This window comes from Elgaria multicarinata, chromosome 21 (assembly GCF_023053635.1).
Source record: "Elgaria multicarinata webbii isolate HBS135686 ecotype San Diego chromosome 21, rElgMul1.1.pri, whole genome shotgun sequence".
NCBI lineage: Eukaryota > Metazoa > Chordata > Lepidosauria > Squamata > Anguidae > Elgaria > Elgaria multicarinata.
Window position 1 is genome coordinate 14392931 of NC_086191.1, and position 24010 is coordinate 14416940.

General features: G+C 45.8%; 1 protein-coding gene across 1 annotated transcript in view; it reads right to left on the reverse strand.

Moving 5' to 3' along the window:
• Window positions 1-19701, reverse strand: part of LOC134412301 (zinc finger protein 208-like) — a 32935-nt gene extending 13234 nt beyond the window's left edge. The window contains exons 1-3 of the mRNA XM_063146200.1: window positions 18561-19701; window positions 9985-10259; window positions 9110-9900 (exon numbers count right to left, since the gene is read on the reverse strand). Of these exons, the coding sequence (XP_063002270.1) occupies window positions 9110-9900; window positions 9985-10259; window positions 18561-19663 (2169 nt within the window). The 5' untranslated portion in view covers window positions 19664-19701. The remainder of the gene's footprint in view (window positions 1-9109; window positions 9901-9984; window positions 10260-18560) is intronic.
• Between the last annotated feature and the right edge of the window lie 4309 nt (window positions 19702-24010).

Consider the following 24010-nt stretch of genomic DNA (forward strand, 5'->3'; position numbering starts at 1 on the left):
AATTTGGTTATTTGCTTTTCAACTTCATCTCGGACATTTGGAGTGATGCGGTTGAGTAATTATGAATTTCTTTCTGCCAATAGACTTTGGCATTTAGAATACATCTCTGAAAGTTTAGATTCTGGGACTTGGACTTATTTTCTGCAGCTGGAACTTGAAATTATTTCCAAGTCTTAGAAGTTCTCTGACTTCTGCTTTTCCTCTTCACATGCCCAGAGGAATTTAGTAATGTTTCAGTATAGCTTTTAGATTCAAATAGTGTGCAAGAGGAAGAACAGGGAGGGTTAACTGCTATGTTTTAGTATAGTCCAAATTGTTTTAGTTTGGCTTTAAACCACAAGTAACAAACAGAAGCGGATAAGGAGGAGTCATCACAATGCTAGAAGCTTATTAGCTAAGTTTGTGATACCTGCTTTGGCAACAATCTTGTATTTGCATTTCATTCTCTTTTCTTGTAACCAGAGAGAGATTGTACAGTATATAACCAGCATGCCAATTGTTTTGCAATTCTTTCGATAAATAGATTCTATTTTACAATCACGTCTGCGGTGATGCTTGTCGGCTGGGATTAAAAGTTTGTCTGTTTGGATCAGCACTGGTTGCCCCCTGGGGTGTTTCGGACCCATTTAGTGTAGGTTCCGAGGTTAAAAAGGACCGAATATACAAATATGACAAAGGAGGGAAACTGGAGATAGCGGGGGAGGGGGGAGTCCGGGGGTTCCTCGCAATCCTAAGGTGCTCAGACCCAAAGTTTCCTCTGGATCACAACCAGAGATGAGCAAAGAGGACAGAGCTGTGACCCACAGCCTTGAGATTTTTTGTTTTTTAAATATAGATTTTTCGGAGGAAGGGGCCCTTACAAATTTGAGAATCCATTTCTGGTGCTTCATTTTGAATATTCAGTTTCTGATGTTGGAGAGCTTGCATAGTTTTCGAAATCACCACCTGCATGCAGCGTTACAAGGAGCTCATTCAGCAACCCGGGGAATGGAAATAAAGGGAGGCACATTTTAGCACAGCAGTCGTAGTCATTCATACTCACATCCAGGCACCATGTGGGGTGGGGGGTGAGCAGCCCAAGCCCCTGGGCCGGTGGGGGGCTACGGAGAGGGTCCCCTTTGCTGGCGGAGGTGACGCCTCTCCGCCGCTCTTGTGGACTGGACCAGTTCTGATGCTGGGAGTCTCCTGGGTACCACCCTGGGCGGCTGCAGAGCGGAGCGCTTCCCCTGCGAAGGATGCAGCCTGGCCTTGCGCTTCCCCTGGCTTGTTCCTGCCTGGAGCCCTGTGGCATTGTGGTAGGTGAATTGCATGCTGGGAGTTGTAGTAGAGGCATGGAGGGATGCTGGGAGGGAGAGGAAGTGGAGGGTGGACTCTCAGTTTTAGTGTGGGCTGAGAATAAAGTAGCATTTCAGAAGCTGTCTCTGGCGTCTCCAGATGCTCGCAATGCAACAGTTCCTCGCATCCCCCCTTCCCCAAGGGCTCCTCTCATCCCAGGGCTTGGTCGGTCCCTCGGCTGAGTGTTCCCCAAGGTCGTCTCGGTCTCATTTATCAAATCAAGCAGCCGCAGGGAGAGGAAGCAACTCACCGAAGAGCCCCTGTTCACAACACCCCTGCAGAGGAGATGGGCAGGGTCCCTGGGGCTGAGTTCTCACCCAGGGAAGAAAGACCAGACACCCCCCCTCCAATTCCTCCACCAAAATAAACACCCATGTTTTCCTGCCAGGAAGCTGAACATCAGAGGACAGATGTGGCCTTACGGGCTCTTCCCCCTTTCGCACAAGATTAACCGAATATTTCAGTATTTCTTTTAACACTTATTATTATTATTATTATTATTATTATTATTATTATTATTCTTGGGCTACTACCTGGAATGACAGTGTTGAGCTATGAATTGGGGATGACCCTGAGAATTAAAAGTAAGAAATCTACCAAAGAAGCTGCTGAAATGTTCAGCATCTGGAGGAAAGGAAGGCACTTTGGGACTGGAACACTGAGAAGTTCCAAGCAAGAAATCCATGTTTTGTTTGGACTTCGAAGGACTCATTGGTGCGTTCATTTGTATCGGATATCTGTGACGTGTTTGTATCATTTAATGCTTATTAAAGGCATATTTGTTCAAGTTCTCTCTTTGCAGGTTTTAGACTGATGAAGCCCCGGAGGACTCACACGAGGAGAACTCAGCATATACTGATGGCAGCGAAAGGCAACAAATCCCATCTTTTTCCTGTTGAGATTCCTGGGAAGCAGAGGCTGGTGACTCTGATTCCAGTGGGCTTCTGAATCCATTCCAGGCTTCAGTCCAATATAAAATGAACTAGCTTAAAATTGCAATATAAAAGCTGAAAACTACAACCAAAAAAGAAAAAGAAAAAAAAGCCTAGCAGCAATAGAGGGATTTAAAATACAATAAGAGATTTAAGGCAACAGAAGTTATATGCATTATCCGGGAAAATGGCGTTGGAGGCTGCAGTGTTGTGTGAGTCTCCGCGACTCAACAGAATTTAGTTTAGAAGTTTTACTGTTTTATTGACCTATTTTAAGCAGTTTTATTGTTTTATTGTTTTACTCTTTCACTTGTTTTTAATTGCTCTTACTGCCTCTGCATTTCCAGCTTGCAGTTTTGCAGCTCTTGACGTGCGTAACGCGCCCCGCGCCAAGCAGTGCAGGCTCGACAGTTTTATTGCTCGGCAGCCTCCTCATGCCGTCTCTGCTGCTTCTCCGAGAGATGAAATCACGTTGTCTAACAGATATGCTCCTCTGGCCGAGGGAGGCGAAGTTACCGGTGAGTCTATCTTAGGGGACGCTGGCGTTTCTCAAACAAACCAGCCAACTAGCAAATCCACGGAAAACTCCCAAAGTGAAGCTTCTTCCTTTGAATTACTGGCTGAGCAATGTTTTCTAACAGCGAGGACACTCCAATCGATTAGTTCTAACTTAGAAACTGTGCTTAGCTCTTTAAATAAACTGTTGATGTGGCTCCCAGAAAAGCTTCTCTGCCAAGGCATCCAGGCTCAACCTCCACCCCGCCCTCCCCGCTTAGATCTGGTCTTCGAACCTCACTGCAATAATGGAGGCTGTTTATCTACAGCCCCCAATAGTGGACCAGATATTGGAATAATAGAGCGAAAAAACGGTGGCCTAGTTCTTCAGCCCTGCTCGATGGTTATAGATGTACATCCCCATGGAGGACAACACCCATTCTGGGCATCAGTTCAAAGTGCTAACTTAAACCTCAAATGGCTGCTAAATATTCAGCCATCATATTTGTTGGCTGTGGAACTACTTTTCTCTTCACCTGTTTATAAGAGGTACCTATTGAAGTTTACTAAACCTACCATCCCAAATTTACTAATGAAGGAAAAACTTTTTCTACTCACTGTGGGGATCTACCCATCACGGCTTTTTAAAGATCTCCAGGTTAAACCATTAATATCCATCAAAAGCCGCTCTAATTCTACCCTCCAGCTGCAGTGTAATGCCCCCAAACTGAGTAGCAGCAAATCCATGGCTTTTTCAACTGCGGTGACTGAAGAAGTAGATTTACCACACAAAAACTTTATACCATCCTCCTGCCTACTGTGTGAAGACCAGCCTCAAAGCATTCAGCAATCTCCGAGCAGGCTCTCCGACTTCCTTAAATTGGAACAGGAACTGTCTCCTGATTCACTTCATTCGGGGGTGGAGGTCGATTTCTTTTGCGCTCAGCCCTTGGTCGAAGGGCAACATACCATCTCTACCTTGCAAGATCTGACAACTTTTGGCCAAGACACTCCTGTGAAAGTTGACAACGTTTGTCCGACGTCGTGCCTCTATCCAGGAGTGCTGCATGCATCGGTGGGGAGCAAGACGTCATCCATCCCGTCCTGCCAACTGCCACAGCTGTCTGGAGGGCTGCCTAATGCTAATCAAGTAGGGCCGACATCAGAGTTAATATCGCCCAGTGTCATCAATTCCGACCCACAGCTTCCATCGAACCACATGACAGCAAAAAGGAATGGCTGCATTCAGAGGGACATGGATGGATCACTGATCGGGATTACCCCACTGGATTGATGCCAGTGGCCCCAGGGTGATTCCTACCTCAGGATCATATCCTGGAATATTGCAGGCTGGGCAAACAAACGTTGGGATAGCTGCTTCTGTCAATATATCTCTTGCTTTGATGTGATCTTGCTTCAGGAAACTTGGGCCATGGACACTGTTGTTGTTAATGGATTTTCCTCCTACTCTTTGAATGCTCACCGGGTAAATAAGAAAGGCCGTCCAAGGGGTGGCCTTGCCATTCTGGTGTCCTCTTCACTGATAGCTAAGGTTACTGAATTAGACAACTGGTGTTTGGAATTTGCTTGGAAATTAATGCTAGTCATTTTATTTTTGTGAATGTTTATATCCCTCCTGCTAAATCCAATGAGCAGATCAAGAAACTCTGGCATAAAGTAGAGAGCTATTTATCCACTCAAATTATTAGGTCCCCTGATGCATATTTATATATTCTGGGTGACTTTAATGCCAGGATTGGCTCCAATAACAACGATCTAGAAGCAAGATACCCTATCTTGAGTGAACTTAGGGAAAATCGAAATTTTCCACACAGAAACTCAAAAGATCAGTTTCTGAATTACGCTGGCTTTTGCCTGGCTCAACTTCAGCTCAATCTAGATTTAATTATTTTAAATGGGGTGGACCTTTGGGAAGGCTCAGGTGAATTTACCTTCTCAAATTTATTTGGTTCAAGCACAATAGATTATGGGCTGGCGTCTAGAAATGCCTTCCAGTTAGTTTATCATTTTTATATAGGTACAAGAACCTGTAGCGATCACCAGCCTTTAACCCTTACTTTATGTGCCCCAACTCCTAATTTAAGACTACCCCATACCCATTTAACTGATGTCCTGTTTGAGTGCCCACACAGAATAAGGGTGAAATGGTCTGATAAATTAAGCAGTCTTCTAGAGGAAAGATTAAACTCTGATTCAATAATTCGATTAAGATCAGCAATTTTGTGGAAGGAATCGGCTGCATCCTCTATAAAAGCATATGATGATTTAATCGACTCCTTCCAAGATGCTTTAACTCATGCAGGCAGGTCAGCCCCAGACAATACTGCCCCTACGATCTATAAGGGCCCTACTTGGTTTGATAGAGAATGTTACCTGAAGAAAAATGAGTTAAGGGAGTCTTATATAACCTACAGAAAATCGGGCTACAATTATCTCCCTTCGACCTATTTTCAGCTAAAAAAGCAATATAAGTCCCTCATAGCCCAAAAAAGACGCCAAGCTGAATGAAACTCCTGGTCCCTGCTGTTAAATGCCTCCTTGAATAATGATTCAAAAATGTTTTGGCAGATTGTGTCGGGCGCCTTACGATCCAACTGCCAAGCACCCAGTTGTACAATTCCAGCTCAGGTCTGGGAGGCTCATTTCAGAGCCATTTTTACCGACCCAGACACTATACAATCAGCTCAGGTTGATATGCAGGATGTCACTTTCTCTTCCCTCCTCCCCTGGAATTCAGTCTCTAAGGAGGAAGTGATTGAATTAATCCAACAACTTAAAGGGGGTAAGGCACCCGGCATAGATTTTATCCCTGCTGAATTTATTAAAATCAATCAGGATTGGTGGGCCCCTTTGCTAGCCGCCCTTTTTACCGTTATAAATCAATCTGGCAATATCCCTGACAGTTGGAGACACGCAATTGTGGTTCCGATATACAAAAAGGGACATCCAGAGGATCCTGGGAATTTTAGACCTATCAGCCTCCTCTCAATAATAGGCAAGCTCTATGCTCGATTTCTATCTAATAGACTAACTGACATCCTTGAGGCCAATAATGTTGTCACGGAAGCCCAAGCTGCCTTTAGAAAGAATCACTCCACTTCTGATCATGGTCTGATTCTTTTTCACTTAGCCGAGAAACATCTTAAGTTTCTACGTAGCAAACTGTTTGTCGCCTTCATGGATCTGAAGTCCGCTTTCGACTCCATCCCTAGAACTAAACAATGGGAGAAATTAGATAAAATCCTGGTGGACAAAAGACTTCTTAATCTTATAATGGTTCTATACAGCGACAGCAGGATGCAAGTTAGATGTGGCACACAGGGACAGCTTTCAAATGAAATTCCTATGTCTAGAGGAGTAAGACAGGGCTGTATCCTCGCACCTACACTATTTAACTTATACATAAATGATACTGAGGAGGCCCTGTCTGACCATGAAGGACACTTGCCCAAAATTGGCGCAAAGAAAATTCCTATTTTACTTTACGCAGACAATGCTGTTATTCTCTCCCGCTCTAGACCTGGTTTGAAACATCTTTTAATGAAATTCTCCAACTTTTGTTTGACCAACGATCTGAAAATTAATTTTGAGAAATCTAAAGTCATGGTCTTTGAAAATAGATTTTCTCAACGTCGGTGGTCCCTTGATGGGCATATCCTGGAACAGGTGAAAATTTTCTTACCTGGGGCTGCTATTCCATCATACCCTGTCCTGGAGTGCCCATAGATCGGCCACCCTTAACAAAGCTTCAGTCAGTTCAGCTGTAATAACACGCTTTTTCTTTACTAAAGGGGGAATGTTTATACCGTCTGCCATCAAAGTGTTTAATGCCAAGTCTGCAGCCCAGCTTTTATATGCCTCCAATATCTGGATAGGGGGATTAACATCTGAGATAGATAGGCTGCAGACAAGGTTTTTGAGGACCCTTCTTCAACTCCCAAAGTGTGTCCCTAATTTGGTACTTTTGTTGGAAACCGGGGAAAGCTCTCTTTTGCTTAGGGCTTGGTGGTCTGCCTTAAAATTTTGGATGGAAGTTAGTCTTTTTGGGAGGGGCTCAGGTCTGCTTCCCTGTCTGGCTCAGGACAACTACGTGAACAGCTGGTCCAAGCTTCTTGCCAGGAAGGCAGCTTCAACCGGTCTCTCCTCTTCCCTCCTCCTTAATCTGGGCTTGAATTTTGCTTTTAAAGCTATCAAACAAAGACTGTGGGATATAGCCTTCTGCGACTTACGCGCTCGCTCTCATGTTTCTTGCTCTCCCAGTGCATTGCACGTTCATTACGTTGGGCCTCTTCAGCTGGCTGACTATCTAAAGAACTTGTCGGTCGCTAAATATCGTATTGTTTTCTCCAAGGCCAGATGCAATGTTTATTCTATTGAATTACTTCAGGGCAGATATGCTGGTATCCCTTATCAGGAACGACGGTGCCCCTGTAGGAATACGGAAGTGGAGACGATGGAGCATATCCTTCTGTCCTGTAGCTTTTATAATCAGGCCCGCCATCTTATGATTACCCCATTGTTGAGCAAACTGTCCAGAAGTACAGGCAAATTTTATGTTAAGTTTCTGTTGGAAGATAAGTCCTCAAGTGTAACTTTGGCTGTTGCTAAATTTCTTACAGTGGCGGCCAAGATTAGAGCTCTTTGTGTATTAGACTAAAGTTGATAATAGCTCCAACTGTATGATTTCATGTCTGATTCTTGTGTTTGGTTGTTTGTTGTTTGTTTGTTTTCTTTTTATGGATCTATAGATCGCAATAAAGAAAGTTAAGTTAATTATCGTAGGAATAGTCACAATATGAATCCTATTTATTTACCATAATGGCCTAAAATAAATTCCAGAGTGGTGCACATAGGAATAAAACAGTAAAAAGAAAGAAGATACAATACAGTAAATTGAATTGTGTTGAATTTAAAACAAAGGACCAATATAAACAGTGGCTGGTCAGTTGAGGGAGGCTTCCTGGAAAAGAGTCCTTTTCAGAGGAGGCAGAAGCAGCCTAGGGTTGCCACCTGCCTAACCACAAGGGGCAGGGAGTTCCAAAGGGAAGGGGCCACCACACTGAAGGCTCTTCTCCTGATGGACTCCAATCGGGACAAAGGTCCACGTGGAACCACCAGGAGCCGGCCCTCCAATGACCTCAGTCCCTGGGGCAGGGTGAGAGGAGAGAAGGCGCTTTCTCATGTATCCCGATCCCAAACTGTTTAGGGCTTTGTACGCTCCCCTCTTAAACCAGGCCCTGTCGGCGATACGGAGCCAGTACAGTCCCTTCAGCAAAGGAGTTACATGCCAAAAAGGAGCAGCTCTGGACAACAGCCGAGCTGCTGTCCAGAGCAGCCTTAAGGGCAGCCCCAGATGGAGCACATTGCAGTCCTCAAGCCTTGAGGTTCGTAGCGCCTGCACCTCTGTGGCCAAGCCATCCCTGTCCCGGAGAGGGTGCTTTAGTCAGCTCTTTATCGTTCAATGTGGACGAAACTGAGTCCACTTCTGCTCAAACCTGGAAACCGATTGATCATTTTCCTAATCAGGCAGAAGCATCAGAGAAGGCTTCCGGCTCAGCACATTCACATCTTTCTTGCAGTGATCAGCAGGGTGAGTTTGCTATAGTTCAAGGCATATTTCGTACAACGTTCCCAGGAACTTGCAAGATGGTGCCAAGAAACAAGGCCTTTGGGTGCTACTGATTCCACCGCTTGTAACAAAAAAGAGCAGCTTCGCTTCCACAGACTGCACGCGCCTGTCCAGGAGAAAAGACACCTCTGCGGTGTAGGACCAACGCTCTGCCCCTGACCGCCCTCCAAGGTCTTTGGGAATCTGGAAAGGACCACAGCGCAGGACACCATACGACAAACAGAAGGCCAAAATAACTCCTCTGCCCGGCCCTTAACAGCTCTCATTTCCCAACACACTGGTGGCTCAGTGAAGCTGAGAAGCCCTCGACAGATCTGTTCGGCTGAACGTGGCATGGATATTTGTTTTTAATTCAAGGTCTTTCCTCCTGGGCTTGCTTCTTTTAAAGGGAATGGCTGTCCTCCATTAGAAGATCTTCCTTCTTTCCGGAAACTGCTGGGACTTAAAAAAATCCTTCCTGTGTCTGTTCTTTGATGTGATTTCAGGTACTTATAATGTTGGAAGTTCTTCCAGTATGCTAAGAAATGCATTTAAAGGATTTCTCCCTTTAGTGGATTCTTTGATGCTGTTTAAAGTTTCTACAGTGAATGAAGCTCTTCTTGCACTCTAAGCATTTATAAGGCTTCTCAGCAGTGTGAATACTTTTGATGTCTTCTAAAGGTTGTATGGACATTGAAGCTCTTTACACATTTTAAACATTTATGGGCTTCTCGCCTGTGTGGATCCTGTGATGGTTGTTAAGGGCTGAGCTCCAATTGAAACTCTTCCCACACTCAAAGCATTTATAAGGCTTCTCGCCTGTGTGGATCCTATGATGTTTGTTAAGCTGTGAGCTCTGACTGAAACTCCTCCCGCATTCTAAGCATTTATAAGGCTTCTCTCCTGTGTGCATCCTATAATGGGAGTTAAGGGATGAGCTTGTACTGAAGCTCTTCCCGCACTCTAAGCATTTATAAGGCTTCTCGCCTGTGTGGCTCCTGTGATGGGTGTCAAGGTGTGAGCTCCGAATGAAGCTCTTCCCGCACTCTAAGCATTTATAAGGCTTCTCGCCTGTGTGGATCCTGTGATGGGTGTTAAGGCTTGAGCAATCACTGAAACTCTTCCCACACTCTAAGCATTTATAGGGCTTCTCTCCTGTGTGGATCCTGTGATGGGTATTAAGGGATGAGCTCGTACTGAAACTCTTCCCACACGTTAAGCATTTGTAAGGCTTCTCACCTGTGTGGATCCTGTGATGGGTATTAAGGGCTGAGCTCCGACTGAAACTCTTCCCGCACTCTAAGCATTTATAAGGCTTCTCGCCTGTGTGGATCCTGTGATGTTTGTTAAGGTCTGCACTACGACTAAAACTCTTCCCACACTCAGAGCATTTATAAGGCTTTTCCCCTGTGTGGATTCTGTGATGCATGTTAAGGTCTGAGCTGTAACTGAAACTCTTCCCACACTCTAAGCATTCATAGGGCTTCTCTCCTGTGTGGATCCTCTGATGTATTTTAAGGCTAGTTCTATCAGTGAAACTCTTCCTACTCTCTAAGCTTTTATAGGGCTTCTCTCCTGTGTGGATCCTGTGATGGGTGTAAAGGCGTGAGTTCCTACTGAAACTCATCTCACACTCTAAGCATTTATAGGGCTTCTCTCCTGTGTGGATCCTGTGATGTTTGTTAAGGCATGAATTCCTACTGAAAGTTTTCCCGCACTCTAAGCATTTATAGGGCTTCTCGCCTGTGTGGATCCTGTGATGGTTGTTAAGGTCTGCACTCCGACTAAAACTCTTCCCACACTCAGAGCATTTATAAGGCTTCTCGCCTGTGTGGATCCGGTGATGCGTGTTAAGTCCTGACCTCCGACTGAAACTCTTCCCGCACTCTAAGCATTCATAGGGCTTCATGTCTTTGTGAATTCTTTCATGCAGCCTCCCATCAGCTGAAAGAAGAAACCCAAGAGATGGTTATTTCAATTAGCAGAGGAGCCAATGATAATCAAGAGAACTGAAAACTATTGTGGCTGAGAAATTCATTTTTTAAATGTTTACAGGTGGCCTTTTTGGACCTAGGGGCCTGGTCTGCACATCATGCAGCAACTCTGGGTAACCCTGAGCATTCTGGAGTGTTCAAGCCTCATTGCGGAAGGAGCAAGAACAAAGCCCTGGTGATGAGTGTGGCTAGTGGGGGGAGGGGGGAGGTCCCAGCTGGGAACAAGGAGGCCTTTGGGAGAAGGCAGAAAGAGAGAGAGAGAGAGAGACGTTCCTTCTGACCCTTCGCTCGAATAAACTCATCGTGAAAGCGAGACAGCAGTGCAACATTCATTTTATAATGGAAGTTTGGTTAATGAAAAGTAATCACAACCAAGCTGAGCAAGGCGGTCTACAGGGATACGGGTGGAGAATGTGCAGAGGGAGACATTTTTCTCCCTCTCCCACAGTAATAGAACCCAAATGGGGTCCTGTCAAGGAGCTGATGGGTGGGATGGGTGTGAAATTCAGGACAGATCAAAGGAAGGACTTCGGCTCACAGCACAGAGTCCAACTCTGGAATTCAACAGCACGAGATGTGGTGATGGCCACCGACTGGGATGGCCGGAAAAGGGTGTTGGAGCATTTCCTGGAGGGGAAGGCTATCGAGGGCTACCAGTTTTGATGGCTAAGTCCAATCTCCAGGATCAGAGGCAGGAAGCCTTTTGAAACTGGTTGCTGGGGAACATGGGCAGGAGGGTGCTGTTGCACCATGTCCTGCTTGTGGGTCCCTGATCGACAGCTCTTTGGCCACTGTGTGAACAGACTGCTGGACTTGATGGACCCTGGGTCTGATCCAGAATCAGACCCTTTCTTACGTTCTTCTGTTCTAATGGTTAACAGTTTCTACAGCTGCTGATAAAACCAAGAGGTCTTTCTGGTGTAGGTTTTCTGACCAAGACTCATTTCCTCACAAACCCAGGAAGGAATGTGGGATCTAAACTGACCGTTTCCTCCAAGACCCTTCCTGCCGTTGAAGCCCCTGCCTTCTCCATGGCTCAGCCCAAATGGGGATCAGTGACTGGGAGGAAACTGAATGATCTCCCAAAGGGTCCCTCAGTCCCAGGATCTTATCTGCTGACGCCTCTGCTTCTTCATCCGCCCCAAGGAATGGACCTTCCCCTTTCTTTCCTGCCAGGAGAGGAGATCCCACCTGGGAACAGGGAGGCCTTTGGGAGAAGGCAGAAAGAGAGACGTTTCTTCTGACCCTTCGCTCTGTCCCAAACATCCAGAGCATCTGAATCCCCTCCTGTCTACAGCAGCCCAAAACAGGGTCAGAAGAAGGAGGCCATCCTCACAATGCAGGTGAACGAACACCACTGTTAATCTGGTGCTAAAAGGGTTAAATTATGCTGCAAGAAGAAGGCTACTTCATATGAAATATGGATGATCTGATCTGGAATGGGGTGGCTTGAGTTAGGGTTTTGGGAAGATTTACAAGTCCCCTGAAAGACCCCAGACTCATATCTGAAATACCCCCAGAGGTATATTCCAGACCCTTGAGCCATGGACCTGAAGACCTTGAAGTTAATTGCATGCTAATTAATGTTCTACCATTAATTAAGACTCTAGCTAAGACTTGCAGGACTGTCTTTGAAAGAAAGGGGGGGAAACCCACAGTGGACTTTTACAGTGGAGCACGTTCAAGGCCACATGAGCTGAATGAGAGAGCTGAGCATGCCTTTTTTGAGATCTTGTGCACCTGCTGATAAGAGAATGTCCTCACTCGAAGTTTGGCGTGGAAAGTCATAATACTAAGCAAACTTGGGAGGAGGTGTTTGGGCGGATATGAACAAACATGTCTGAAGAAGAACACGAGCTCAAAGAAGATGTCCTATACGCCAATCAAAATAGGACGCCCCGATGGCAGCCATGTTTCCTAGGACCCCATGAGTATAACATGTGAGACATTGGGGAGGGGGAGACACCTAACTCCTGATTGGTGAATGGGTGGTCTAATCACGTGTCTGTGCCAATTGTGACTGGGAGATGGTGGTCTCCTCACTCATGGACCTCCACCTTTGGGGCAGAACAAGGGTTTCAAAGCACAGGTAGCAGAGCCGGAAGGCAGAATTTTTAAAATTATTTTATTTTTTGGAATTTGGTTATTTGCTTTTCAACTTCACCTCGGACATTTGGAGTGATGCAGTTGAGTAATTATGAATTTCAAATAGTGTGCAAGAGGAAGAACAGGGAGGGTTAACTGCTGTGTTTTAGAATAGTAGAAAGTGTTTTAGTTTAGCTTTGAACCACAAGTAACAAACAGAAGCGGATTAGGAGGAGTCATCACAATGCTAGAAGCTTATTAGCTAAGTTTGTGATACCTGCTTTGGCAACAATCTTGTATTTGCATTTCATTCTCTTTTCTTGTAACCAGAGAGAGATTGTATAGTATATAACCAGCATGCCAATTGTTTTGCAATTTTTACAATAAATAGATTCTACTTTACAATCACGTCTGCAGTGATGTTTGTCGGCTGGGATTCAATGTTTGTCTGTTTGGATCAGCACTGGTTGCCCCCTGGGGTGTTTCGGACCCATTTGGTGTAGGTTCTGAGGTTAAAAAGGACCGAATATACAAATATGACAAAGGAGGGAAACTGGAGATAGCGGGGGAGGGGGGAGCCCGGGGGTTCCTCCCAATCCTAAGGTGCTCAGACTCAAAGCTTCCTCTGGATCACAACCAGAGATGGCGAAGAGGACAGAGCTGTGACCCACAGCCGTGTGTCTTTCTGGTTTTTTAATATAGATTTATTGGAGGAAGGAGCCCTTGCAAATTTGAGAATCAGGTTCTGGTTCTTCAGGGCCCTGCATATATTTAAAACTCATTTTGAAAGTTCAGTTTCTGATGTTGGAGAGCTTGCATAGTCTTAGAAATCAGCACCTGCACGCAGCATTACAAGGAGCTCATTCAGCAACCCGGGGAATGGAAACAAAGGGAGGCACATTTTAGCACAGCAGTCGTAGTCATTCATACTCACATCCAGGCACTATGTGGGGTGGGGGGTGAGCAGCCCAAGCCCCTGGGCCGGTGGGGGGCTACGGAGAGGGTCCCCTTTGCTGGCGGAGGTGACGCCTCTCCGCCGCTCTTGTGGACTGGACCAGTTCTGATCCTGGGAGTCTCCTGGGTCCCACCCTGGGCGGCTGCAGAGCGGAGCGCTTCCCCTGCGGAGGAGGCTGCCTGGCCTTGCGCTTCCCCTGGCTTGCTCCTGCCTGGGGTCCTGTGGAATTGTGGTAGGTGAATTGCATGCTGGGAGTTGTAGTAGAGGCATGGAGGGTAGCTGGGAGGGAGCAAGGAATTGGAAGGTGGAGTCTGGAGGATGTGAGCCAGTGTTTGCTGGAGTCTCAGTTTTAGTGTGGGCTGAGAATAAAGTAGCATTTCAGAAGCTGTCTCTGGCATCTGGAGATGCTTGCAATGCAACAGTTCCTCGCATCCCCCCTTCCCCAAGGGCTCCTCCTCATCCCAGGGCTTGGTCTGTCGCTTTGTTGAGTGTTCCCCAACGTCGTCTTGGTCTCCTGTTTCAAATCAAGCAGCCGCAGGGAGAGGAAGCAACTCACAGAAGAGCCTCTGCTCACAACACCCCTGCAGAGGAGATGGGCAGGGTCCCTGGGGCAGAGTCCTCGCATGGGCAAGAAAGAACAGACACACACACACCCTCCAATTCCTCCTCCTCCAAAATAAAGACCCAGTTTGTTCTGCCAGGAAGCTGAATGTCAGAGGACGGGATGTGACATTACGGGCTCATCTCTTTGCACAAGATAAACTGAACTAATATTTGTGCACAGGAGAATTTCAAATGGGGAATCAGTTTTGCATCTTTGATGATGTTGATGATTGTGCTACTATCCGGAACGACAGTGTTGACCATATGAAGTCCCTCCTGTCTATAGCAGCCCAAATCAGGGTCAGAAGGAGGAGGCCATCCTCACAATGCAGGTGAACACCACGACACAGGGGGAAACTGGAGACAGTGGTGGGAGAGGCAGTCAGGGGGTTCTTCCTACTCCTAAGAAGCTCAGACCCAAAGCTTCCTCTGGATCACAACCAAAAACGGACAAAAAGGGCAGAGCTGTGCCCCACAGCCTTGTGGTTTTTGGTTTTCTTAAAACATAGGTTTATTGGAGGAGGGGGTCCTTGAATATTTTAGAATCAATTTCTGGTGCTTCAGGGCCTTCCATATTTTTTTTAAAAAAAAACCTTTTTAAAATTCAGTTTCTGCTGTTGAAGAGCTTACATCGTTTTAACAAATAATTTATTCAGGGGTTGTTCCTTGCATAATTAAATAAAATACTTTCCCAGTAAGGTTGGGTCCTTGCCTGTTTTTAGAAATCAATTTGTGGTGCTGTGAAGAGTTCCTCTTTCTCACAATTCAATCATTCATCATGAGATGCTGCAACCTTGATGAAACTAAACGGGGTCTAGGCCTGGTCAGTTTCTCCAAGGGTGACTACCTGGGAACCCCGTGTTCATGGATTCCGGCATTGAGCAGGGGGTTGGACTGGATGGCCTTGTAGGCCCCTTCCAACTCTATGATTGTATGAGGAAATGTTACCCAATCCTGCAGTCAGGAATCGGTTCCAATAAAGGAATTCTGTTTTGCCTGGCTTTCTGCACAGAGAAGGTGGTTCTTTGCATCTCTGGCATTCCCTCCTCTCAGTTGCAAAGCATCCCTTTAAGGATGGGACGTGGCTGAGGGAGGCCAGGTGTTGTAAGAATATAGAACATTTAAGCCAGCGGAAAGTCTGATCCTGGGCTGTCAGACATGGATGCTTGCAATGCAATACTTCCTCGCATACCCCCCTTCCCCAAGGGCCATTCCTCATCCCAGGGCTTGGTCGCTCCCTCTGCTGAGTGTTCCCCAAGGTCTTCTCGGTCTCCTCTTTCAACTCAAGCAGCCGCAGGGAGAGGAAGCAACTCACAGAAGAGCCTCTGTTCACAACACCCCTGCAGAGGAGGTGGGCATGGGCCCTGGGGCGGAGTTCTCACCTGGGGAAGAAAGACCAAACACCCCCCCTCCAATTCCTCCTCCAAAATAAAGACCCATCTTGTTCTGCCAGGAAGCTGAATGTCAGAGGACAGATGTGGCCTTATGGGCTCTTCTCCCTTTGCACAAGATTAACCGAATATTTCAGTATTTCTTTTAACACTTATTATTATTATTATTATTATTATTATTATTATTATTATTATTGGGCTACTACCTGGAATGACAGTGTTGAGCTACAAATTGGGGATGACCCTGGGAATTAAAAGTAAGAAATCTACCAAAGAAGCTGCTGAAATGTTCAGCATCTGGAGGAAAGGAAGGCACTTTGGGACTGGACCACTGAAAAGTGGCAAGCAAGAAATCCATGTTTTGTTTGGACTTCGAAGGACTCATTGGTGCGTTCATTTGTATTAGATATCTGTGACGTATTTGCATAATTTAATGCTTATTAAAAGCATATTTGTTCAAGTTCTCTCTTTGCAGGTTTTAGACTGATGAAGCCCCGGAGGACTCACACGAGGAGAACTCAGCATATACTGATGGCAGCGAAAGGCAACAAAACCCATCTTTTTCCTGCTGCGATTCCTGGGGAGCAGAGGCTGGTGGCTCTGATTCCGGTGGGCCTCTGAATCCATTCCAGGCTTCAGTCTGATATAAAATGAACTAGCTTAAAATTGCAGTATAAAAGCTGAAAACTATAACCAGAAAAGAAAAAGAAAAATCCTAGCAGCAATAGAGGGATTTAAAATACAATAAGAGATTTAAGACAACAGAAGTTATATGCATTATCACAGGAATAGTCACAATATGAATCTTTATCTATTTATTTACCATTCTGGTCTAAAATAAATTCCAGAGTGGTGCACATAGAAATAAAACAGTAAAGAGAAAGAAGATATGAAACAGTAAATTGAATTTTGTTGAATTTAAAACAAAGGACCAATATAAACAGTGGCTGGTCAGTTGAGGGAGGCTTCCTGGAAAAGAGTCCTTTTCAGAGGAGGCAGAAGCAGCCTAGGGTCGCCACCTGCCTAACCACAAGGGGCAGGGAGTTCCTTTTTTTTAATTTTAAATTTTTTATTTACCACAAATTAAAACATCTTACAAAAAAGAAACAACACAACATACTACATACTTTTTGAATAAATGTTGAATACATATATATTGAGTAAATATTAACTATAACCTATCCTATCATAACAATATAATCATTCTTAACATATAAGTGCACCCTCCACCTCAGGATCTATTCCTGCTTCCAAAAGCTCATACTTTCTTCCGCTGGCGGTTTCCCACTTCCCTTAGAAAACACAAATATTAGGAACTGTTTCCAAATTCCTTCAAACTCATTTATTTTAGTTATACCTTTCCTCCACTTAATATTACAAGTCAATTTCTCATTAATAGCTATATCCCAAACTTGTCTATACCATTCTTCAATAGAATATTCCCCCTGAATCTTTCAGTTCCTAGCTACCATCAATCGTGCTGCAGTCAGCAAACTCGATATCAATTCTTTAATTTTTTTTCCACATTTTAAATCTTCAAATAGTGATAGTAATGCAATTTTTGGTGTTTGTTCTATTTTCATTCCCACTATTTCTTCAATTTCAAAAAACACCATCTTCCATAATCTTTGTACATATTTGCATATTTATCTGCTTATTTACCATATTGGTCTAAAATAAATTCCAGAGTGGTGCACATAGGAATAAAACAGTAAAAAGAAAGAAGATACAATACAGTAAATTGAATTTTGTTGAATTTAAAACAAAGGACCAATATAAACAGTGGCTGGTCAGTTGAGGGAGGCTTCCTGGAAAAGAGTCCTTTTCAGAAGAGGCAGAAGCAGCCTAGGGTTGCCACCTGCCTAACCACAAGGGGCAGGGAGTTCCAAAGGGAAGGGGCCACCACACTGAAGGCTCTTCTCCTGCTGGACTCCAATCGGGACAAAGGTCCACGTGGAACCACCAGGAGCCGGCCCTCCAATGACCTCAGTCCCTGGGACAGGGTGAGAGGAGAGAAGGCGCTTTCTCATGTATCCCGATCCCAAACTTTTTAGGGCGTTGTACGCTCCCCTCTTAAACCAGGCCCTGTAGCCCATACAGTACAGTCCCTTCCGCAAAGGAGTTACGTGCCGAAAAGGAGCAGCTCCGGACAACAGTCGAGCTGCTGTCCAGAGCAGCCTCAAGGGCAGCCCCAGATGGAGCACATTGCAGTCGTCCAGCCTTGAGGTTCGTAGCGCCTGCACCTCTGTGGCCAAGCCATCCCTGTCCCGGAGAGGGTGCTTTAGTCAGCTCTTTATCGTTCAATGTGGACGAAACTGAGTCCACTTCTGCTCAAACCTGGAAACCAACTGATCATTTTCCTAATCAGGCAGAAGCATCAGAGAAGGCTTCCGGCTCAGCACATTCACGTATTTCTTGCAGTGATCAGCAGGGTGAGTTTGCTACCCTTCCAGGCATATTTCGTACAAAGTTCCCAGGAACTTGCAAGATGGTGCCAAGAAACGAGGCCTTTGGGGCTACTGATTCCACCGCTTGTGACAAAAAAGAGGAGCTTCGCTTGCACAGACTGCACGCGCCTGTCCAGGAGAAAAGACACCTCTGCGGTGTAGCTCCACCGCTCTGCCCCTGACCGTCCTCCAAGGTCTTTGGGAATCTGGAAAGGACCACAGCGCAGGACACCATACGACACACAGAAGGCCACAATGACTCCTCTGCCCGGCCCTTAACAGCTCTCATTTCTCAACACACTGGTGGCTCAGTGAAGCTGAGAAGCCCTCGACAGATCTGTTCGGCTGAACGTGGCATGGATATTTGTTTTTAATTCAAGGTCTTTCCTCTTGGGCTTGCTTCTTTTAAAGGGAATGGCTGTCCTCCATTCGAAGATCTTCCTTCTTTCCGGAAACTGCTGGGACTGAAAAAAATCCTTCCTGTGTCTGTTCTTTGATGTGATTTCAGGTACTGATAATGTTGGAAGTTCTTCCAGTATGCTAAGAAATGCATTTAAAGGATTTCTCCCTTTAGTGGATTCTTTGATGCTGTTTAAAGTTTCTACGGTGAATGAAACTCTTCCCGCACTCTGAGCATTTATAAGGCTTCTCGCCTGTGTGGATCCTGTGATGGGTGTCAAGGTCTGAGCTGTACCTGAAACTCTTCCCACACTCTAAGCATTTATGAGGCTTCTCGCCTGTGTGGATCCTGTGATGGGTATTAAGGGCTGAGCTCTGATTGAAACTCTTCCCGCACTCTAAGCATTTATAAGGCTTCTCGCCTGTGTGGATCCTGTGATGGGTGTCAAGGTCTGAACTCTGACGGAAACATTTCCCACACTCGAAGCATTCATAGGGCTTCTCTCCTGTGTGGGTCCTGTGATGGGAGTTAAGGGATGAGCTTTGACTAAAACTCTTCCCGCAATGTAAGCATTTATAAGGCTTCTCTCCTGTGTGGATCCTGCGATGGCTATTAAGGTGTGAGCCCCGACTGAAGCTCTTCCCGCACTCTAAGCATTTATAAGGCTTCTGTCCTGTGTGGATCCTGCGATGGCTATTAAGGTGTGAGCCCCGACTAAAGCTCTTCCCGCACTCTAAGCATTTATAAGGCTTCTCACCTGTGTGGATCCTGCGATGCTTGTTACGGGCTGAGCTGTTGCTGAAGCTCCTCCCACAATCACTGCATTTATAGGGCTTCTCTCCAGTGTGGATCCTCTGATGTATTTTAAAGCTAGTTCTATCACTGAAACTCTTCCCACACTCTAAGCATTTATAAGGCTTCTCTCCTGTGTGGATCCTGTGATGGGAGTTTAGGGATGAGTTCATACTGAAACTCTTCCCGCACACTAAGCATTTGTAAGGCTTCTCGCCTGTGTGTATCCTCTGATGGGGGTAAAGGGCAGAGCTCGTACTGAAACTCTTCCCGCACTCTAAGCATTTATAAGGCTTCTCGCCTGTGTGGATCCTGTGATGGGTGTCAAGGCCTGAACTATGACTGAAACTCTTCCCGCACTCTAAGCATTTATAAGGTTTCTCGCCTGTGTGGATTCTGTGATGGGTGTTAAGGTCTGAGCTGTACCTGAAACTCTTCCCACACTCTAAGCATTCATAGGGCTTCTCTCCTGTGTGGATCCTGTGATGCATTTTAAGGCTAGTTCTATAAGTGAAACTCTTCCCACACTCTAAGCATTTATAAGGCTTCTCTCCTGTGTGGATCTTGTGATGGGTGTAAAGGTGTGAGTTCTGACTGAAACTCATCCCACACTCTAAGCATTCATAGGGCTTCTCTCCTGTGTGGATCCTGTGATGTATTTTAAGGCTAGTTCTATCACTGAAACTCTTCCGACACTCTAAGCATTTATAGGGCTTCTCTCCTGTGTGGATCCTGTGATGTTTGCTAAGGCATGAATTCCTACTGAAAGTTTTCCCACACTCAAAGCATTTATAAGGCTTCTCGCCTGTGTGGACCTGGTGGTGGGTGTTAAGGTCTGAGCTGTACCTGAAACTCTTCCCACACTCTAAGCATTCATAGGGCTTCTCTCCTGTGTGTATCTTGTGATGCTTGTTAAGGTTTGAGCTGCTACTGAAGCTCTTCCCGCACTCTAAGCATTCATAGGGCTTCATGCCTATGTTAATTGTTTCATGCAGCTTCCCATCAGCTGAAAGAAGAAACCCAAGAGATAGTTATTTCAATTATCAGAGGAGCCGATGATAATCAAGAGAACTGAAAACTAGTGTGGCCCACAAATATTTTTTTTAATGTTTACAGGTGGCCTTTTAGGACCTAGTGGCCTAGTATAAGTTGGGTGTGGAAAGTCATAATACTAAGCAAACGTGACACTTGGGAGGAGGTGTTTGGGCGGATATGACCAAATACATCCGAAGAAGAACACGAGCTCAAAGAAGATGTTCTCTACACCAATCAAGATAGGACGCCCCAATGGCAGCCATGTTTCCTAGGACCCCATGAGTATAACATGTGAGACATTGGGGAGGGGGAGACACCTAACTCCTGATTGGTGAATGGGTGGTCTACTCACGTGTCAGTGCCAATTGTGATTGGGAGATGGTGGTCTCCTCACTCGTGGACCCCCACCTTTGGGCCAGTACGAGTGTATCAAAGCACAGGTAGCAGAGCTGGAAGGCAGAATTTTAAAAATTGTTTTATTTTTTGGAATTTGGTTATTTGCTTTTCAACTTCACCTCGGACGTTTGGAGTGATGCAGTTGAGTAATTATGAATTTCTTTATGCCAATAGATTTTGGCATTTAGAATATTTTCCTGAAAGTTTAGATTTGGGGACTTGGGACTTATTTTCTGCAGCTGGAACTTGAAATTATTTCCAACTCTTAGAAGTTCTCTGACTTCTGCTTTTGCTCTTCACATGCCCAGAGGAATTTAGTAATCCTTCAGTATAGCTTTCATATTCAAATAGTGTGCAAGAGGAAGAACAGGGAGGGTTAACTGCTCTGTTTTAGTAGAGTCCAAAGTGTTTTAGTTTAGCTTTAAACCACAAGTAACAAACAGAAGCGGATAAGGAGGAGTCATCACAATGCTAGAAGCTTATTATTATTATTTATTATTATTTATTTATATAGCACCATCACTGTACATTAGCTAAGTTTGTAATATCTGCTTTGGCAACAATCTTGTATTTGCATTTCATTCTCTTTTCTTGTAACCAGAGAGAGATTGTATAGTATATAACCAGCATGCCAATTGTTTTGCAATTTTTACGATAAATAGGTTCTACTTTACAATCACGTCTGCGGTGATGCTTGTCGGCTGGGATTCAATGTTTGTCTGTTTGGATCAGCACTGGTTGCCCCCTGGGGTGTTTCGGACCCATTTGGTGTAGGTTCTGAGGTTAAAAAGGACCGAATACAACCACGACACAGGGGTAACTAGAGATAGTAGGGGAGCCCGCGGGTTCCTCCCAATCCTAAGGTGCTCAGACCCAAAGATTCCTCTGGATCACAGCCAGAGATGGGCGAAGAGGACAGAGCTGTCACCCACAGCCATGAGGATTTCTGTTTTTTTAATATGGATTTATTGGAGGAAGGGACCCTTGCAAATTTTAGAATCAGGTTCTGGTGCTTCAGGGCCCTGCATATATTTAAAACTCATTTTGAATATTCAGTTTCTGATGTTGGAGAGCTTGCATAGTTTTACAATTCACCACCTGCATGCAGCGTTACAAGGGGACTCATCCTGCAACCCAGGGAATGGAAGCAACCCGAAGCGAAGGGAGGCACATTTTAGCACAGCAGTCGTAGTCATTCATACTCACCTCCAGGCACCATGTGGGGTGGGGGGTGAGCAGTCCAAGCCCCTGGGCCGGTGGGGGGCTACGGAGAGGGTCCCCTTTGCTGGCGGAGGTGACGCCTCTCCGCCGCTCTTGTGGACTGGACCAGTTCTGATGCTGGGAGTCCTCTGGGTCCCACCCTGAGCAGCTCCAGAGCGGAGCGCTTCCCCTGCGGAGGAGGCTGCCTGGCCCTGCGCTTCCCCTGGCTTGTTCCTGCCTGGGGTCCTGTGAAATTGTGGGAGGTGAATTGCATGCTGGGAGTTGTAGTAGAGGCATGGAGGGATGCTGGGAGGGAGAGGAAGTGGAGGGTGGAGTCTCAGTTTTAGTGTGGGCTGAGAAGAAAGTAGCGTTTCAGAAGATGTCTCTGGCATCTGAAGATGCTTGCAATGCAACAGTTCCTCGCATCCCCCCTTCCCCAAGGGCTCCTCCTCATCCCAGGGCTTGGTCGCTCCCTCGGCTGAGTGTTCCCCAAAGTCGTCTCAGTCTCCTGTTTCAGCTCAAGCAGCCGCAGGGAGAGGAAGCAACTCACCGAAGAGTCCCTGTTCACAACACCCCTGCAGAGGAGATGGGCAGGGTCCCTGGGGCAGAGTCCTCACCCGGGCAAGAAAGACCAGACACTCCTCCACCTCCTCCTCCAAAATAAAGACCCAGCTCGTTCTGCCAGGAAGCTGAATGTCAGAGGACGGATTTGGCATTACGGGCTCTTCTCTCTTTGCAGAAGATAAACTGAACTAATATTTGTGCACAGGAGAATTTCAAAAGGGAATCAGTTTTGCATCTATTATTATTATTATTATTATTATTATTATTATTATTATTATTATTATTATTATTATTATTGGGCTACTATGTGGAACGACAGTGTTGACCATATGAAGTCCCTCCTGTCTATAGCAGCCCAAATCAGGGTCAGAAGGAGGAGGCCATCCTCACAATGCAGGTGAATACCACGACACAGGGGGGAACTGAGACAGTTGTGGGAGGGGGGTGTCCGGGGGTTCTTCCTACTCCTAAGAAGGTCAGACCCAAAGCTTCCTCTGGATCACAACCAGAATCGGTCGGAAAGGGCAGAGCTGTGCCCCACAGCCTTGTGGTTTTTGGTTTTCTTAAAACATAGATTTATTGGAGGAAGGGGGTCCTTGAATATTTTAGAATCAATTTCTGGTGCTTCACGGTCCTTCCATATTTTTTTTAAAAAAACGTTTTTAAAATTCAGTTTCTGCTGTTGAAGAGCTTACATCGTTTTAACAAATAATTGATTCAGGGGTTGTTCCTTGCATAATTAAATAAAATACTTTACAAATGATTTTTTTTTGGTGTGGTGAAGAGTTCCTCAACGTGTATTAAGGAAACTGAGGAGTCACCTACACCTTGACAACATTATACAAAAGGTAGGAGCCACACGACTGCTTTATAACGGTATTGAAGTGCACTGACAACTGTTGGGGCCCCTTGACACAGGCCATATTCTGCTTTCATACCACTTTCATAGTGCTATATCCTGCTTGGTGTAGATGCGTCATGGGCCCCAAGCAGTAGCGTAGATCCTGCAGTGCACTTCAATACTGCTATAAAGCAGTCGTGTGGCTCCTGCCTTTTATATACCGCTTTCATAGTGGAAGATCCAGATTGGTGTAGATGAGCCCTGAGATACAGCAGAAGTTCACAGTAGAACATCCAAGAACTCTCTAGCCTTTCTCCGTCCCAACGTGAGTCTTTTCTTTATTAGCCATGCATTTATTCTTGAAGCTGACAGCATCAAAGGAATCTTTCCTTGTATCTCAGTGAGAGGGTCGACCTCAGGGATCTGGAAAAGACTCTCCCCCGCGCCCCCGCACCTCAGGAGGCAATTGGAACGGTTTCCATATTGCATGAAGGCCATTGCTCCTAAACTAATTATTCCCCTGTGCCCAGCATAGATCGTGTGGGGCACAGAATTCAGACACCCCTATGGGGTCAATTTCCCCTTTAAGAGCATGCTGCCTTCTCTTTAAAGGGGGATCCTTGGCTTGCTAGCAGCTGTCTTCACTCTTGTCTGGTTGGTAGGGACATTTGTGCTGTCCCCTCCCCTTGGCCTTTTTAAGATGGAACTTGATCCCTCTTCCCAGGGCTGATAATACTTATTGAGGACCGGTCACGTGGGCTGGTTTTGACAGGTGCAGCTGCAAAGCCGGCAGACACACCGCCTGGGAGGACTTGGGGGGATCTTGACCTCCGAGAGGAGCCGAGAGAGGGTTGCAAACAGAGGAGAAGAAGGGGGCTGAGAGTGTACGAGGGAGAACAGGGGGGTCTGTGTGGCT